The sequence below is a fragment of the Sus scrofa genome, chromosome 14 (assembly GCF_000003025.6).
Source record: "Sus scrofa isolate TJ Tabasco breed Duroc chromosome 14, Sscrofa11.1, whole genome shotgun sequence".
Lineage (NCBI taxonomy): Eukaryota > Metazoa > Chordata > Mammalia > Artiodactyla > Suidae > Sus > Sus scrofa.
In genome coordinates this window covers 15,582-34,614 of record NC_010456.5, presented here as the reverse complement: position 1 = coordinate 34,614, position 19,033 = coordinate 15,582, and the positions used below count along the sequence as shown (strand labels likewise).

Genomic DNA, 19,033 nt, shown 5'->3' with positions numbered 1-19,033 from the left:
ACCATGGACTTGGAGAACAGACTTGTGGTTGCCAAGGGAGAGAGGGAGAGAGTGGGATGGACTGGGAATCTGGGGCCAATAGATGCAAACTATTGCCTTTGGAATGTCTAAGCAATAAGACCCTGCTATATAGCACTGGGAAATATATCTAGTCACTTGTGATGGAGCATGATGGAGGATAATATGAGAAAAAGAATATATTTATGTACATGCGATTGGGTCGCTTTGCTGTACAGTAGAAAATTGACAAAGCATAATGGAAAAAATAAAAATCATTAAAAAAATCAACAGCTGATCTAAGAATGAAATGGAATTTTTCACTCAAGCCAACCTGTGGATTATAACCCAGGAGACAGTCTCAGAGAGCTCTGAGGACTGTTCCACCCACTAGAGGTCAAGGAGCAGTGAGGTAAGTTTGTGGGACAAGGGGTTATAGATCAAACACATTGACAGTTTACGTAATTGAACACGGCAAGCAGTGAGTCATCGTGCCTCTTAGAGAATTGAGACCGGAATGTTATCTCCTAAGGAGTTAACTTGCTGGAGCTGGGAGAAAATTGGTGAGTTTTTTTTTTTGGTTTGTTTGTTTGTTTTGTTTTTGGTGAGCAGGCATTCCTGTGGCTTCTAAGGGGATCTAGCTTATGAGGAGTTCAGATGCACAATGCACACTAAAGCAGAGGGAATCATGGTTCAAACAGCACAGAAAAGTTTATGTTAAAATTTTGTCCTGCCTTAAAATAATTTTGTTTAATCAGATCAATGATTTTTATACCTGTTGCATAATTGAAACAATAACATTTGGGGCAAAAGAAAACGTATTATTGGGGAATTCCTGTTGTGGTGCAGCAGAAATGAATCTGACTAGGAACCACAAGGTTGTGGGTTCAATCCCTGGCCTTATTCAATGGGTGAAGGGTCTGGCGTAGCTGTGAGCTGTGGTGAAGGTCGAAGACGAGGCTTGGATCCTGCGTTGCTGTTGCTGTGGCCTAGGCCGGCGGCCATAGCTCTGCTTGGACCCCTAGTCTGGGAACCTCCATATGCCAAAGGTGTGGCCCTAAAAAGATGATAGACAAAAAAAAAAAAAAAAATAGTATTAAAATCAATGTCACCTGATTCTTCTTACCTTTTTAACATGGTAATTATAAAATTAAAAAATTAAATTTAAATAAATTTAAAATTACGTATGCCCGAGTTCCTGTTGTGGCACAGCAGAAATGAATCTGACCAGTATCCATGATGTGCAGGTTCCATCCTCTGGCCTCTCTCAGTGGGTCAGGGATCCAGCATTGCTCTGGCTGTGGTGCAGGCCAGTAGCTGTAGCTCCGATTCAACACCTACTCTGGGAGCTTCCATGTGCCAAGGGTATGGCCCTAAAAAGACAAAAAACAAACAAATAAAATTACTTATGTGACTCAATCATTTTTTTTCAAGGTTAAAAGCTGATTGACTTTTAAAATTGAAGTATGGTTAATTCAAAATGTGTTAGTTTCAAGTATATAGCAAAGAGATTCAATATGTATATTGAATATATATTCTTTTTCATGTTCTTTTTCATTATAGTTTATTAAAAAATATTGAATATATTTCCCTGTGCTATACAGTAGGGACTTGTTGATTATCTATTTTACATATAGTAGTTTGGATCTGCTAGTCCCAAACTCCTAATTTATCCCCCCAATTCCCATTTGGTAACTATGTTTGTTTTCTATGACTGAGTCTGTTTCTGTTTTGTAAATAAGTTCATTTGTATCATATCTGAGATTCCACATATAAGTGATATCATCTGATGCTTGTCTTTCTCTGGCTCATATTTTATTTCTTAAGTGGCTTTCAAGGTCTGTGCTCTTTTTTGTTGTTGTTGTTTGTTTTTTGTTTATTAGGGCCATACCCACAGGATATGGAAGTTCCCAGGCTAGGGGTCGAATTGCCAGATCTGAGCTGTGTCTGCAATCTATACCACAGCTCACAGCAAGGCTGGGTCATTAACCCACTGAGTGAGGCAAGGAATCGAACCTGTGTTCTCATGGATACTAGTCAAGTTCATTTCCCCTGAGCCACGAGGGGGAACTCCTGGAGGTCTGTGCCCTTAATTGCTAAGTAGTACCACTGTACCTATGAGGTGCCAGATATTAGGCAAGGTCCTGAAGATAATTCCATGAACAAGACAAATACTATTCCTTTATGACTTTCAAGAAGCTTCCATGAGGAGTTCCTGTTGTGGCTCAGTGGTAACAAACCTGACTAGTATCCATGAGAATGTGGGTTCCATCCCTGGCCTCTCTCAGTGTCTTAAGGATCCTTTGTTGCTGTGGCTGTGGTTTAGGCCAGCAGCTACAGCTCCAATTCCACCCCTAGCCTGGGAACTTCCATATGCTGCGGGTGCAGCCCTAAAAAGACGACAACAAGAAAAGAAGTTTCGGTGAGCCTCATGGGAGAAAGTCAAGGCTCCAGATTCCTTTAGAGAATAACAGAAACAGAGGCAACAAAATTAAGGAAGTTTTATCTTTACCTCCAAAGACTTTTGACAATGAATTGGTCTATCCCAAATTATGTATTTTATTCACTTGAAGTATGTTAGACACACATTATTTAATGTTTTTCCCACAAGAAATGACAGAATTTGTAACATGGTTATAAATCCATAAATATCTGTTGATTATTTGAGGTTAGTATTCTAAGAATCATGGCAAATTTTCAAAAATCATGACAGCCATACATGAAAATAGAAGGGACAAAAGGTTGTTTGAGAGAGAGATGAAAATTGAGGGTGATTGAGAGGGAATCAAAAAGCTTATTTTCTTTTTTTCTTTTTTTTCTTTTTAGGGCCACACCCACGGCATATGAAGGTTCCCAGGCTAGGGGTCCAATTGAAGCAGCAGCTGCCAGCCTGTGCCACAGCCTCAGCCACATCAGATCCGAGATGCATCTGTGACCCACACCACAGTTCACAGCAACACCAGATCCTTAACCCACTGATCGAGGCCAGGGATCAAACCCGAAACCCCTCGTGGTTCCTAGTCAGATTCCTTTCCCGTTGTACCACGATGGGAACTCCTCTTTTTTTTTTTTTTTTTTTAATGATTTTTGTTTTTTCTATTATAGCTGGTTTACAGTGTTTTGTCAATTTTCTACTGTACAGTAAGGTGACCCAGTCACACATACATATATACATTCTTTTTTCTCACATTATTATGCTCCATCATAAGTGACTAGATATAGTTCCCAGTGCCAAAAAGCTTATTTTCATGCACATCTTCATTAAGGCCCGTGTAAGACCCTCAGGACCCCATGCTTCTCACACTTGGCTAAAATTAACACCACTTTTTCCTTTCTCTCCCTTTCTCTCCACAACCCACTCCTCTCCCTTTCCTTCCAAGAGGTGGCATGTGGAATTGGGGTCAGGTATATTTTGTTGTGATTCTGGCTCCCCCCTTCTTTGCTCCCTGACATTGGAAAATTTAGAAAAAATCCTCTAAACTTCATCTTTCCTTCCTTCCTTCCTTCCTTCCTTCTTTCTTTCTTTCTTTCTTTCTTTCTTTCTTTCTTTCTTTCTTTCTTTCTTTCTTCTTTTTCTTTTTTTTTTTTTTTTTTCTTTTTTTTTTTTTTTTTTTTTTTCTTTCTTTCTTTTTCTTTCCTTTCTCTCTCTCTCTCTCTCTCTCTCTCTCTCTCTCTCTCTCTCTCTTTCTTTGGCTGTGCCTGTGGCATATGGAGGTTCCCAGGCTAGGAGTCTAATCAGAGCCATAGCCACTGGCCTACGCCACAGCCACAGCAATGCAGGATCCAAACCGTGTCTGCAACCTACACCACAGCTCACGGCCATGCTTGATCCTTAACCCACTGAGCAAAGCCAGGGATGAAATGCACAACCTTGTGGCTCCTAGTCGGATTCCTTAACCACTCAGCCATGACGGGAACTCCCTAAACTTCATTTTTTTCTTATGTGAACAACAGAAATCATTACATTCGCTGCCTCAAAGAGTTATGTAAAGTGCCTTCAGTAGGTTCTGGCACATGTCAAGTACTTATTAAACTTTGACTATTGTATTTTCTTCAAAAGTCTGAGGACTAATGCATTAATGCCCTCAATTTATGCTTGAAACTCCCCCTCATCCAGAGCCCACAGGAAAGAAATAGCAGCCTGACCAGACAAGGGATTAAGGATGCTATCTTGTAGCCCTCCAGCCATATCAATTCTGGAATAAGAAAAGGATCCAAGTCTTTCTCCCTTAACTCATTAAAAATGACTTCAGGGCACATAGCATGTGCTAGAGCTGCTTAAGGGAAAACACAGCACTGAATGGAACAGTTTTGTAGCACCAAAAAACTACAGGGGGCTCTGGGATTAAAAGATATAGAAGATTTGGAGTCAGATCTAGGCTTCAGCACTATTTTGTAGCACTTTGGATTCTTAAATACATAACTATTTAACTTCTCTGAATCTAGGTGTCTTCATGTGTAATTCTCACAGTGCTGCTAGTAAGACTCATGTACGTGTAATGACTTAATAATGATGAGCATTTATTGAGGACTTAATGACTTAGGGATAGGTAGCAGGCTAATGATCTCATTAAATCATGGGCTCCCTCTAAGGTGGGTACTAGCGATGAGGTAGGAGGTAGATGGGTCCCTGGGCTGAGAATGGCTAGGACTTGTTAGGTGGAGTAAATTGGGCCTTATTTCTCTTTGACACTTCAAGGAGAAAGTTAATTGCAGGAGCTGAGCTCTGCTGGAGTAAAAAGATAAGATGACCATTTCAATCTCCTGGGGTCAAGGAGACTTCCCCAATTACACACCGTGCAGTGAGACTCCTAGGGGTCAAAAAGGGAGGGGGCACCAGGCTATAATAAGTCCTGATACCATCCCGGCACCCTTTGCTCTGGAATCCATCTTTGCCAAAAGATGCGCACGCAAATTGGGGAGGGTCCTGTGTCCAGTCAGGTGTGGGAAATAAAACAAGGTAATTGGCTAAAGGTAAACAAAGACCTGGAAGAAGTCTTCTGTGTATGTGATTTAAATCACCTCTCTGCTGTGCTTCTCACGCAGGGGGATACCCACACCTACACTCCTCTTTAGGGTGTGTACTGCTTCTTTGCTTTTGACTTAAATAAACTGCTCCTTTGTGTGCTCTCCCACATGTACTGTGACTCTAACAATAAAATTTATACCTGTTTTCACAGTATTTGCCTCCTTGCAACATTCTTGCCTTCAACAGGGGGCAAGAATCAGGGCAATTCTACTTTTAGCCACTAGCTAGTCTAGTGGCTAGGATTCCTGGTTTTTCAACAAGGCTGCCCAGGTTCAATTCCCGAGCAGACTAAGATCTTTCTTCAAGCCATCAGTCACTGCTGTCTCTCCCGGATCAGTAGTACCCCATTCCAACAGAAACGCTCAGCAATTGTCATGGCCTTCAGCTGATGAGGAACAGTTTGAGAAACCCACAACAGATAGTTTTGCTTATTTCCTGCACTAAGCCTCTACATGCTACTGTTACAAGAGCAGCCACAGATTCCTGAAGTTGGAGCCCTGGTCCATGGCCTTGTCCCCAGAAGATGACACACCATGGACACTTAGAGAGGTTTATTGCTTGATTTACTTGATGGATGCTAAGAGTGGTGAGAAGCCACTGATTTAATTTTAGTGCTTGAGAAAATACTGAATTTGGGGAGATGAGTGGCTGTGGAGGGGAACTGAAAGATTAACTACCATTAATTAAAGCATTAGCTGCAGATGTATTTAATGCTCATCCTTTATGGGAGCTGTCACCTCTTACATCAGCTGAGGGAAATGCAGGCACTGGAGTAGGCTTTTCTCCTCTTCACAAAGGGGAATTTGTAGAATGGTCCTTTTTGCTTTTTAGGGCCGCACGCTGGGCATTTGAAAGTTCCCAGGCTAGGGGTCCAATCAGAGCTGTAGCTGCTGGCCTATGTCACAGCCAGCAACTTGGAATCCAAGCTGTGTTTGTGACCTACGTCACAGCTCTTGGCAAACGCCGGGTCTTTAACCCGTCAAGCAAGGCCAGGGGTTGAACCCACATCGTCATGGATACCGGTTGGGCTCATTACCACTGAGCCACAATGGGGACTTCCTGAAGTGGTCCTTCTTGACCTCTAATGTTCATTTGAGTCATCTTGAGGCCTTATTAAAAGTACAGAGTCTGGGAATTCCCATTGTGGCACAGTGGAAATGAATCTGACTAGGAACCATGGGGTTGTGGGTTTGATCCTTGGACTCGCTCAGTGGGTTAAGGATCTGGTGTTGCTGTGAGCTGTGGTGTAGGTCACAGAAGAGGCTCGGATCTGGCATTGCTGTGGTTGTGGTGTAGGCCAGCAGCTACAGCTCCAATTTGACACCTAGTCTGGGAACCCCCATATGCCCCAGGTGTGGCCCTAAAAAGAAAAAGAAAAAAAAATACAGAGTCTGGAATTCTCTTGGGGCACAGTGGGTTAAGGATCTGGTGTTGTTACTGCAGTGGCTTGGCTTGCTGCTTTGGCACAGATTTGATCAATGGTCTAGGAACTTCCACATGCCATGGGCGTGTCCAAAAAAAACTAAAGTAGAGCATCTGATTCAGTAGGTCTGGGGTGCTGCTGAGCATCTGCATTGGAACAGGCTTCCAGGAGAGGCCAGTGCTGCTGGTCTGCAGAACACATTTTGAGTAACTAATCAAGAGAGTTTATGTTCTGCTTTTCACCTTTTCCCTCAGCCCGCTCCAAGTGAATATGAAACCACTAGGTGGCGCCAGGGGTCGGCGAGTGGGGAGGCTCCCAGGAGTTCATGTCTCAGCACAGAAAGAATTGGCAAAAACACACACACACAGAAGAAAGAAAAAGAAAGAAAGAAAGAAAGAAAGAAAGAAAGAAAGAAAGAAAGAAAGAAAGAAAGAAAGAAAGAGAGAAAACCTCAGTGAAGAATAATGTTATCCTCATCAAATGTTAACCCTTGCTATTCCTCTTTTTCACTCATGACAGCCCATGTTTCTTTCTATTATCATTCCCCTTCTGTCTCAAGAAGATCCTTTAGGAATTTTCAGATTAGATCCACTGGCAGCAAATTCACTCGGTTTTCCTTCATCTGAGAAAATCTCTTTTCACGTTCATTCCTGAAGGATATTCTCACTGGATACAGAATTCTGTTAACAGTTCCTTTCTCTTAGCACTTAAAAAATGGTGTGCTATTTCCTTCTGGCCTCCATGGCTTCTAACGAGAAATCACAGGAATTAGAGACTTTCTGCCCCAGTGAGCAATGTGGCATCTCTGTATGGATACTTTTTTAAATTTAATTTTTAAATATTTTTTGTCTTTCCTAGGGCTGTACCTGCGGCATATGGAGGTTCAAAGGCTAGGGGGGTCGAATCAGACCTACAGCTGCCGGCCTACACAGCAGCCACAACAATGCCAGATCCGAGCCACCCCTGCGACCTATACCACAGCTCAGGGCAATGCCAGATCCTTAACCCACTGAGGTAGGCCAGGGATTGAACCCGAAACCTCATGGTTCTTAGTCAGATTCGTTTCCGCTGTGCCACGATGGGAACTCCTCACACAGCTTCTTGAATCTGCAGATTATGCTTTTCCTCAAATTTGTGAAGCTTTCAGCTTTTTGTCAGCCCTGATCTCGTCCTCCTCTCCTAAATATTAGATATACTGTTGTTGTCCTACCAGCCCTTCAGATTCTGTTTCTTTCTTTAAAGTTTAATTGTGGGAAAGAACACATATAAAATTTACCATCTGAACCATTTCCAAGTATTCAGTTCAGTAGTGTGAAGTGTATTTACAGTGTTGTGCAACCAATATCCAGAACTTTTCATTTTGTAAAACTGAAACCCTATACCCATTAAATGGCATCCCATTTCCTCCTCTCCTTAGCCCCAGCAACCATCAGTTAACTTCTCTCAATATGAATTTGACTTCTCTACACACCTTATATAAGTGAAATCACACGCTTTTTTTTTTTTTTTTTTTTTGTGACTGGCTTGTTTCAGTTAGCATAATATCCTAAAGGTTCATTCATACTGTAGCACGTGTCAGACTTTTCTTCCTTTTTAAGAATGAATAGGGAGTTCCCTTTGTGGCTCAGTGGTAACAAACCTGACAAGTATCCACGAGAACTCAAGTTTGATCCCTGGCCTTGATCAGTGGGTTAGTACCAGCATTGCTGGGAGCTGTGGCATAGGCCAGCAGTGCAGCTCTGATTCGACGCCTAGTCTGGGAACTTCCAGATGCCACAGGTCTTTTGCCTAAAAAGACAAGACAAACAAACAAAAAAACAAAGACCAAAACAACCCACCAAGCATAATGAGTAATATTCCACTGCATGGATATACTGCATTTTTTTAGTCATTTATCTGTCTGTGGACACTTGCGTTGCTTCCTTATTCTGCCTGTTGTGAACAGTGCGATTATGAATGTGGATGTGCAAATATCTCTTCAAGACCCTGCTGTTAATTCTTTTGGAAATTTCTCATTGTGGAGCAGCAGAAACAAATCTGATTAGTATCCATGAGGATGCAGGTTTGATCCCTGGCCTTGCTCAGTGGGTCCAGGATCCAGCATTGCCATGAGCTTCGGTATAGGTCACAGATGCGGCTTGAGTCCCTTGTTGCTGTGGCTGTGGCCAGCAGCTGTAGCTTTATTTCGACCCCTAGCCTGGGAACTTCCACATGCTGCAGGTGAGGCCCTAAAAAAAAAAAAAAAAGAAGAATTAATAAATTTTACAGTTCACATTTCAAAGACTACAAAGAGGTCCAGTGAAAAGTTGGCCTCCTATTCTGTCCCCAATCCTTCTAGCCCCTCCACCAGGTAACCACAATCATGAAATCTCGAGTATTTTTTCCAGACATATTATGATGCATAAACAAGTATTATTTATATTGTTTTTTTTTTACACAGCTAGTGGCACTCTATGCTCTATTTTTCATCTTGCCTTTTTTTTTTTGGCTGTGCGTACAGCATATGGAGCTTCCCTGGCCAGGGATCAAATCCACGCCACAGCAACAACCTAATCCACTGCAGTGACAACGCCTGATCCTAACACACTGTGTCACAAAAGAACTCCTCATCTTACCTTTTTTAACTTAATAATATATCTTAGACATCTTTCTATTACTATACATTAAAGAGCATCCTTGGGGAGTTCCTGTTCTTGCTCAGCAGTAACAAACCCGACTAGTACCCATGAGGACTCAGGTTTGATCCCTGGCCTGGTTCAGTGGGTCAAGGGTCCAGTGTTGCTGTGACTGTGGCATAGGGAACTTCCACATGACGTGGCTGCAGTCCTACAAAAAAAAAAAAAAAAAGCACGCCTGTTCTTTTTTGAGGTAGTATGGTTTTCTATTTGATAGGTGTATCAAAATTTAGACAGTCTCTTATGGATGGACATCTATGGTGCTTCCAATCTTTTGCTATTTAAACTATGATTCAATGAATAACTTTGCCATGTCAATTTTTTTTTTTTGTCCTTTTCTGGGGTCACTCCCACAGCATATGGAGGTTCCCAGGCTAGGGGTCAAGTCGGAACGGTAGCCACCAGCCTACACCAGAGTCACAGCAACTCGGGATCCAAGCCGCGTCTGCGACCTACACCACAGCTCACTGGCAATGCTGGATCCTCAACCCACTGAGCAAGGCCAGGGATCGAACCTGCAACCTCATGGTTCCTAGTCGGATTGGTTAGCCACTGTGCCACGACAGGAACTCCTGCTATGTCATTTAATACATGTGCAATGTGTTAGGTGGGGGAATTTCTCAAAGTGACCTTGCTTGGTCTAAGGGGATATGCATTTATAATTTGATCAGCATTGCCAAATCACACTCCCATCAGCAATATATGAACGCTCCTATATATATATTTCCACAGCATGGCCAATGCATTGTTAGATATTGAACCAATGATAGGTGGAAAATTGTAGATTATTTTGCATTTACCTTATTGTGTATGAGACTGAGCACTTTCTCAGAAGTTTAAAAGCTACTTGTATATTTTGTCAACATCCTTGGTACATACTTCCTAAAAATCACTCAGCTGCAAATTCCTCCAAATGTTTCCTCAGGAGAAGCCCTCAGACATGGACTTTCTGGGTCAGAATTTGCATTTTTAAAAATCTTTCTCCACAAATTGCCTGTTGATCCTCCTGCCAGGACACAGACCCGAGACATCTCCCTTCAGTCACCATCGGCTCTGTGTCTCATAGGTGGGAAATGACACCTCTATGTTCTCAGAGGTGGCGGCTGGCACCTCTAAGCCTGCTCAGGGAGGGGGAGGGGCAGGCCCCGCCAGGCACCCACTCCCCCCGCCGGGCACCCCCCCACCCCCTACCCCATCGCCTTCAGCCCCGCCCCCGTCGCCTTCAGCCCCTCCCCCGTCACCTTCAGCCCCTCCCGGTTACCTTCAGCCCCGCGCCAGCTCCCCGCCCCGCCCGCTGAGCAGCTCCACCCTCCCGCCTACGCAGCCCCGCCCCACCTGCGCCCAGCCTTGCCCCGGGGCTGCAGGGCCCCGCCCCGTGCGTGCTCTGGCGTCACTCGTCATGTGATGCCCGCGCAGGGTTGAGAAGGGGTGACGGTGACCGTTGCTGCGGTTGGCCGTGTCTGCACTCGTGTGACTGACTCCCCTTGAGTGAAGCGCCCTGAGCCGTGATGGCGAGCGCCTAGGGGAAGGCGCAGACGAGCCCAGGGCCGCCTTCCCTGGCTGCGCTGGCCTCCCGGTCCCGGAGCGCGTGCCCGCGCCGTTGCTAGGCAGCCGCCTCTGGGCGCAGAGGGCGGGGCAGGCTTCCGCGGAAGGGTCCGGTTGCTTGTGCACGGGAGAGGTTGTTACTTTGGAGCGTAATAGTGCCAGGCAGAGGGCCATGGAGCAGTACTGCATCTTGGGCCGCATAGGGGAGGGCGCTCATGGCATCGTCTTCAAGGCCAAGCACGTGGAGGTGAGCACCCAGTCCTTCCTTCGGTTCCTTTGAGATCTACCCTATGTTCCCACCCACGCATGGGCCATTGCTCCTGCCTCCCCTCAGCTTTTTGTGGCGTCCGCCTATCTCTTGCCCCCTTGGCGGGGTGGGGTGCGGCCAGCTGTCAGCGGTGCTTTTAGATGGCGAGTGTTCCCTGTGAGCTGGTGTGGTTTTCTCTGAGCTGTTTTCCCAGCGCTGCGACTCCTGGCCCTGATATCCCTCCAGAATGGGGTAGGGGGTGCGTTCCACTCTCACGAGGGCCTCAAGCCTCGCATCCCATTCCTTTTCCCAGCCCGGGATGGGGTAGCAGTGTCTGCGTCCTGTCCCAAACAGACTGGAGAGATCGTGGCCCTCAAGAAGGTGGCCCTACGGCGGCTGGAGGATGGCATCCCCAACCAGGCCCTGCGGGAGATCAAGGCCCTGCAGGAGATTGAGGACAGTCAGTATGTGAGTAGGGCTGGTGCCCTGTGCTGGGGTTCCTGCCCTTATCCACTCACTTCCACCCTGGGGACTTGCTGTCATCTGCTTCCTCACCCCTCACTACTCCCTTTCCTGTCCACTTGTTCACCCTTATTCCCTCCCAGTTATTTCATTCCTCACTCACTCCCTCTCTGTTCACCCACTTATTTCTTTGTGTACTTATTTATTCACTAACATCCCTTTTTGCTCAAAACTTTTAATGATTTTTAATGATAGTGATAATTGCCACCTACTGAGCTCCCATTGTGTTCTCCAGGCTGGATTAACAGCTTTATGTACATTGTCATTCTTTTTTTTTGGTCTTTTTCGGGCCACGCCCACAGCATATGGCGGTTCTCAGGCTAGGGGTCTAATCAGAGCTGTAGCTGCCGGCCTACCACAGCCACAGCAACAGCAACGTGGGATCTGAGCCCTGTCTGTGATCTACACCACAGCTCACAGCAACACCGGATCCTTAACCCACTGAATGAGGCCAGGGATCTAACCTGCAACCTCATGGATCCTAGTCAGATTCGTTTCCACTGAGCCATGATGGGAACTCCACATTGTCCTTCTGAGTTTTCTCCTCTGATTGGGGAATCAGTACATTTTAACTTTGGGGCCCCCATAGGCTCTGCCCTCTGCTGGGCACTGGTGACGAACACTGACCCTGACCCTGACCTGGCTCTCGAGACAGGACAGAGGCTGCAAGACCCTCCTGGCCTCGTTTGTGCTGTGATGGGCCCTGGAGGGGCTGTGGGTACAGGAGGAGAGACCGCACCCGCCCAGCCTCATTCTCTCTGTGCACTTCTCTCTTGACTGTGTCCGGAGTAGAGAATGTGTGTAATTTCCTGGGGAATGCCAGGGGCAGGTCCACCCACCCAACAGTGGGTGATACTCTGGCTTGCTTCTTATCCTCTGGAGATGTTCGTGCTATATCAGTGCCAAAACCATATTATACAACTGCATGTGTCATCCTGGTTTTGTGCGAAAGTATTTTGTATACGCCTGTGCATATATGTCTGTATGTGCCATGTCTGTTGCTAAGTCTGGTGGAATATACTTGTGAGGTTGACAGTAGGTGATAGGATTTTTCTTTTGCGATTTTTTTTGCTTATGAGTTTGTGTATTATCTGAATGTTATGTGTTTGTCTCAATCTGTAAAGTGATTGTCTCCTACTCTCAAAATCAGAAAAGCAGTAATATGGCCCTTCTCTCTCTCTCTTTTTTTTTTTTTTTCCCTTCTGCTTTTTAGGGCTGCACCCGCAGCATATGGAGGTTCCCAGGCTAAGGGTCTAATCAGAGCTACAGCTGCCAGCCTACACCACAGCCACAGCAATGCCAGATCCAAGCCTCTTCTGTGAGCTACACCACAGCTCATGGCAACACCGGATCCTTAACCCACTGAGTGAGGCCAGGGATCAAACCTGCAACCTCATGGTTCCTAGTCAGATTTGTTAACCACTGAGCCATGATGGGAACTCCCCCCTTCTCATTTTTTGAGGAAGGAAAAAGGACTTGGCGGCAGCTTGTGCGTGGGAGAGGTGGAGGGCCCATGGGGTCCCGTGTCCTGTGCATCAGCAGGCCTGAAGTTCTATCTTTAAAACACTCCAGATATCATTCTAGCCTTGCCCAGGCCATCTTCACCTCTCATCAGAATGACTTTGCCCCCCAAACCCCCTCCCTGACCCCACTCTACAGTCAAAACGTGTAGTTGAAGTTATCCACTCTCTGGCTTGAAAAGCCCCAGTGGCTTCTTTTCACTCCAAAAGAATTGTCACTGTCCGCTGTCACCCACCTCTAGTCTCTCTCTTTTTTTTTTTTAATTTTTTTAATTTTTAATTTTTTATTTTTTTTATTTTTATTTTTTGTCTTTTTGCCTTTTCTAGGGCCACACCTGGGGCATATGGAGGTTCCCAGGCTAGGGGTCGAATTGGAGCTACAGCTGCTGGCCTATGCCAGAGCCACAGCAACGCGGGATCCGAGCATCATCTGCGACCTACATCACAGCTCATGGCAGTGCCGGATCCTTAACCCACTGAGCAAGGCCAGGGATCGAACCCACAACCTATGGTTCCTAGTCGGATTCCTTTCCCTTGCGCCAGGGCAGAAACTCTTCCAGTCTCTTTTTCTCTTCATTCAACACTTAAGTTTCTCTTGCCTGACAAGTACGTCTAGGCTCCAGGAGTACAGAGCAGCCTCCTTCCTGTTCTCGCCTTGGAGCCTTGTGCTCACTGTCCCCCTGCCCAGAACTCCTTCCCAGATCCCTGCATAAGTGAGCCCAGCCCATCTCTTCTGTCTTCATCAGAACCTTCATCAAGATACCCAATAGATTTGTTCTTATGCCTGTCAGTCATTTGTCCCCCGAACTCCTTAAAGCCCATCAGGACCCCCTCGCTCTTGCTCCTGCTCACTGCTGTGCAGCCTGGCCCTTGTGACCTGTGGGCCCTCAGGAAGTATATGTGACATATCTCCTGCTGTCCCAGCGCTGGGAGATGTGACCACCAGTGCCTTCTCTTGGTTCTGGGAGTTAATGGCTGTAGAAGAAAGAGGAGGAGACCTGTGTGTGTGTGTGTGTGTGTGTGTGTGTGTGTGTTTCCAGGTGATTTTCCAGTTCGTAGGCTGGGTGGGGGACCAGACACTGCCCTAAGTGGATTTTCTTAGACCTCCTTTCTCCTGCGCCTTTACTGGAGCATTAGAGTAGGTTCTTGCCTTCTGTTGGGAGAGGGGAGCACATGAGAGCACCCAGCTCCCTGATTCTAAGCTCAGATCTCCTGTCACCTTCTCTGCCTGGTCTTCTGTTGGGGCAAGAGCCGAGAGTTCCACAGAGGGTGTGAGCCACGTGAGTCTGGGGGCTGATGGGATGCTTCTCCCCCCTCCCCCACAGGTTGTGCAATTGAAGGCTGTGTTCCCGCACGGTGCAGGCTTTGTGCTGGCCTTTGAGTACATGCTGTCAGATCTGGCTGAGGTGCTGCGCCACGCCCAGAGGCCGCTGGCCCAGGCACAGGTCAAGAGCTATTTGCAGATGCTGCTCAAAGGCGTTGCCTTCTGCCATGCCAACAACATTGTGCATCGGGTCAGTTCCAGCATGGGCTGGGGTGGGACCTGGGGGACCATGATGTAGGGCATGCTTGGAGAGGGGACAAAGGGGGCAGGCCCATGTGTGAGTGGCCAGGGGTATAGCCCTGAAGGAGGTGCGGTCCTGGGCTGACCCGGGTGCTCAGCCTGCCCAGCTCTCTTATCCCGAGGTCCCATGGGGGCTCACAAGGAACCAATGCCTCTTTTTGTGCCCTCAGGACCTGAAACCAGCCAACTTGCTAATCAGCGCCTCGGGCCAGCTCAAGATAGCGGACTTTGGCCTGGCCCGGGTCTTTTCCTCAGATGGCAGCCGCCTCTACACGCACCAGGTGGCCACCAGGTAGGGAGGACCAGTTCCCAGGCAGGACCGGGCAATGGACAGGCCCCACCCCTCCCACTGGGGAAGAGATGCTTCTGGACCTTCTGTCCAAAGAGTGCTCCCGGAGCTGGTGTGGAGGCCAGGGTGGCCTTCTGGGGCAGGCAGCTTCCTGACAGACCGGTGACCTGGCTCTGACCACCTGCCGTCCTCTCACAGGTGGTACCGAGCCCCTGAGCTCCTGTATGGTGCCCGCCAGTACAACCAGGGTGTTGACCTGTGGTGAGCCTCCTGTGGGCTGGGCAGGGGTGGGGTGCGGGTGCTCGAGTGTTCTTTCCCACTGGGCATTGAGGTCTCCAGGCTATTAGGGGCTGTTCTCCTGCTGTGAGCTTAAACATACAGGGGTGCCCTGGGGGTGTCTTGCTTGGTTAGAGTATCTCTGAGGAGTTGGGTCACTGTTCTTTTCCATGAGAGTTTTGAGCTGGGTGGGGGTCAGGTGGGATGGGAGTGGCTGTCCCAGGAGGAGGTCTCTGGGTGGAGGTTGGGGAGGTGGTCCGGCCATGGAACGTCTGCTTGCAGGGAGTGACACCCTGAGACACAGTGTCCCTGAGCTAGCCCAAGGCCTGGGGCCCTGGATGGGAAGGCCCTGAACAGTTCTCTAGGGTAGGATGGTCTGTATTTGCTGAGACTGTGAGATTTGGGGGCCGTTTTGGAGGTCTTCCTGGGATGGGAGGACAGGGTGTATGTCCAGAATGGGAGGCTCTGAGAGGTCTTAGAACTGCTGAGGGGTTGAGGCCTGAGAGCTGCAGAGGAAGGGGCATAAGTTCTGCGTTCTAGACTTGAGGTCTTTCCCGGTTTGGGGGTCTGTATTCTTCACTCTGAAGCCTCTAGGCTACTTTGTGGGTGTTTTGACCCTGGTGTCAGGCGTGAGTGCTGGTGCGGGGAGATCTGTGGCTGTGCTGAGGTCTCTGAGATGTTTGTGTTCTGTATCTGCAGGGCCGTGGGATGCATCCTGGGGGAGCTGTTGAACGGGTCCCCCCTTTTCCCAGGGGAGAATGACATCGAACAGCTTTGCTGTGTGCTTCGCATCTTGGGCACCCCCAGCCCTCAAGTCTGGCCGGTTTGTAGGGCCCTATGGAGGGGAGGGGTGGGACAGGTGTCCTCTGTCCCCCCAAGAGCTAGTGAGTCCCCTGGCCCACACCTTCTCTCCTGTAGCCCCACAACTCCCTGACCTCCCATTCTCTGTCCTGGCTCAGCTCAGGGGCTCCTCCTGCCCTGCTGGAGGCAGGAGAGCTGGTCCGTGTCCCATCCCCTGTCTGTTCCGACCTGTCCCTGGCACTCACGCAGCTCTTACCCAGCTGGGCACAGAGTGGGCTCCCGAGAAGTGGAGGAAGGACTGAAGGACGGATTGAGTGCGTGATGACAGAGTGACCTGGTACAAGCAGGGGCTTGGCAGGGCGGGTGCCAGCGCTAATGGGCCTGCTTCTCCTCCAGGAGATCACAGAGCTGCCTGACTACAACAAGATCTCCTTCAAGGAGCAGGCACCCGTGCCCTTGGAGGAGGTGCTGCCCGATGCCTCTCCCCAGGCCTTGGACCTGCTGGGGCGGTTCCTCCTCTACCCTCCACTCCAGCGCATTGCAGCCTCCCAGGTAGGCGACACCTAGTGCCCTGAGCCTCCTCATTCGTGCTCATGTGACCCAGCAGGTTGAGGTCCCCCAGAACCCGTGATGGGCTGGGACAGAACCCCCGGAGCCAGTGCAGGAGGGTGTGGAGCAGCTGAGCCTCTCCTGAGCAGACCCCAGAGGGGCTGTGGTGGCCAGGGGTGGCCCATTAGAAGGGCATGCCCACATTGCAGAAGAGCACATCTCCAGGTTATTAGTGACTCACCTCTTCATGCCTTTATTCCTTCAATAAGTATTTACTCAGCATCTGGCACACGCCAGGCATTGTCCTGGGCCCTGGTGCAGAGTGAACAGACAGACGTAGCTCGTGTCTGTGGGGTGTCCAGCCTGTGGTGAGGCAGGGCAGCCAGTCTGTGACAGCCCTGAAGAGTGATGTTGGGACTGACTTTGGGGTCACGTAAGGCTTCCTGGAGAAGGATTGGTTTAAGCACAGGGAGCTGTTTCCCCAAGAGAAATAATGAACAGAGGCCTGGAGAGGAGAACCCAGGACAGGTGGATTGTGGCTGGAAGGCAGGGGAGGAGGGCAGGGCCACCCGCTGATGGCAGGGATGGCATCAGAGCCTCTATCGGGTGTACCTGTCCTCCCCTTCTTGCCCTTGGCACTCATACCCTGGTGAGTTCCCATGTCAGCAGTGCCTTCAGAGTGTACTGAGGCCAACCGACCCCTTCTCAGCTCCCTGCTGCTGTCCCCAGTCTAGGTCACCCCCCCGCCCCCACCCCATGGTAAGCTTCCCCTCCTGCCCATTCCCCTGGCGGAGAGGGGGATCTTGTCCAGGGAGGCTGTCACACCCTCCCCTGCAGGGCCCTCCTGTGGCTCCCTCTCAGAGGAGAAACTCAGGTCCTTGTGACCCTCAGGCATCACACACTAGGGGCCATCCTCTTGGTGACCCTGCCAGCTTCCATTCCACTTGCTCTGGGGCCCCTCCATGTTCCTGGGCCTCACTCATTCATCCTTCAGGTCTCTTCTCAAGCGCCACCTCCCGGGGGCTTCCCCTGCCCATCTTCAGGTCTGCAGCCTTTCCGCTGTTCCTCTTTCCTCCTCACTGTCCACCCCCCACAGCACTCATCATCCAATGTGCTCTTTCTCCTACTACTTTATATGATTTATTCTCCTCTTTGCTCTGTTTGCTGCTGCATCCTGGGTCCCTGGAGCAGTGCTTGGGCAGCAAGCACTCAGAGGCTTGGAGTCAGCTGCACTGATGAGCAGAGGGAGGAAAGCCTCTTCAGGGCCATATTCATATCTCCCCCTCAAAGGGAAGTGAGCTGAAGCTGGGATGGGGAGGTGACTGGTTTCCTTTTGCTGTCCCTTGCTTGCTGCCTTCAGGCCCTCCTGCACCAGTACTTCTTCACAGCTCCCCTGCCGGCCCACCCCTCGGAGCTGCCGATTCCCCACCGCCCAGGGGGACCTACCCCCAAGGCCCACCCAGGACCCCCCCACGTCCATGACTTCCACGTGGACCAGCCTCTGGAGGAGTCGCTGTTGAACCCGGAGCTGATTCGGCCCTTCATCCTGGAGGGCTGAGATGCTGGGCCAGGCCCCGCCAGCGTGCTCCCCACCAGAACCACCCAGGCCTCTTGTTCCCCAGCTCTGGCCTGATTCAGCCACAGGCTGCACCTGGTCCTACTCTCAGCTGGGTGATGAGGACATCCAGCCCCAGAAGAGGGCACCTGCGGCCTGTGCTGTCAGCTGCCATCTGTGTGCTGCTGACAGGTCCATCCAAGGAGGCAGTGAGTGCTGCTGCTGTGTCTGCCACCGTGCTGCTTCTCTAGCTGCCACCTTCTTGGTCAGGGACGGCCTCGGTAGAGCCATCTGGGGAGCACTGAGTGTGAGATGTCAGAAACCCAAGTGGGGAGGAAAGTGTGGTTTGATTTTGTTCTCAGAGGCATTAAGCAGTAGTTAAATTTTGAGATTTAGGATAAAACCCAAATAGTCCTACCTGATGTGTACCCCTCTTCTGCTCCTGTTGAGGGACGTGCCTGAGGTAGCATGGTCTCCTGGACCTTGCTTGTCTCTGGTCACTTGGAAGGTAGCCCCATTCATGGCCACCTTAGTCTTGGGGACTTTCTAGGTGCTTCATGTTTTGAAGCTCCCACTTGAAGGTGAGATGACAGAAGTCAAGGCCCAGGGATGGCTCAAATTGGGGACCCAGTAAGTGACCCTCCACATTTTTTTTTCTTTTTCAGGGCCAAACCTGTGGCATATGAAAGTTCCCAGGCGAGGGGTCAAATCAGAGCTACAGCTACACCACAGCCACAGCAACACCAGATCTGAGCCTTATCTGCAACCTACACCACAGCTCATGGCAACATCGAATCCCCAACCCTCCAAGCAAGGTCAGGGATTGAACCCACATCCTCATGGATCCTAGTTGAGTTTGTTAATAACCACTGAGCCACGAGGTGAACTCCGTGACCCTCTACATCTTAATCTGGTTACGTCACCCTCAGGATAAGCATGAGCCAGGACCACACAGGCCACCTCCTTACTCAGACACCAGGCAAATAGGACAGACATTCCTGAAAATCATTTGTTAATTCAGTAAATCCAGTACAATCCGAA

General features: G+C 49.0%; 1 protein-coding gene across 4 annotated transcripts; it reads left to right on the top strand.

Annotated features, from left to right (window-relative positions):
* Positions 10,513-19,033, top strand: CDK20 (cyclin dependent kinase 20). Of its 4 annotated transcripts, none has more exons than XM_005670379.3 (8): positions 10,513-10,916; positions 11,271-11,376; positions 14,284-14,472; positions 14,693-14,814; positions 15,010-15,072; positions 15,787-15,910; positions 16,285-16,440; positions 17,798-19,033. In XM_005670379.3, exons 1-8 carry the CDS (start codon positions 10,885-10,887, stop codon positions 17,993-17,995), a joined length of 990 nt encoding a protein of 329 aa, XP_005670436.2. In that variant the 5' UTR covers positions 10,513-10,884; the 3' UTR covers positions 17,996-19,033.

Bases quoted from the DNA above. Each gene is read 5' to 3' on its own strand.
- CDK20 (XM_005670379.3), top strand. From the start codon at position 10,885: ATGGCATCGTCTTCAAGGCCAAGCACGTGGAG. The intron at 15,911-16,284 runs GTTTGTAGGGCC...CTTCTCCTCCAG, and splicing joins CCAGCCCTCAAGTCTGGCCG to GAGATCACAGAGCTGCCTGA. The intron at 16,441-17,797 runs GTAGGCGACACC...TGCTGCCTTCAG, and splicing joins AGCGCATTGCAGCCTCCCAG to GCCCTCCTGCACCAGTACTT.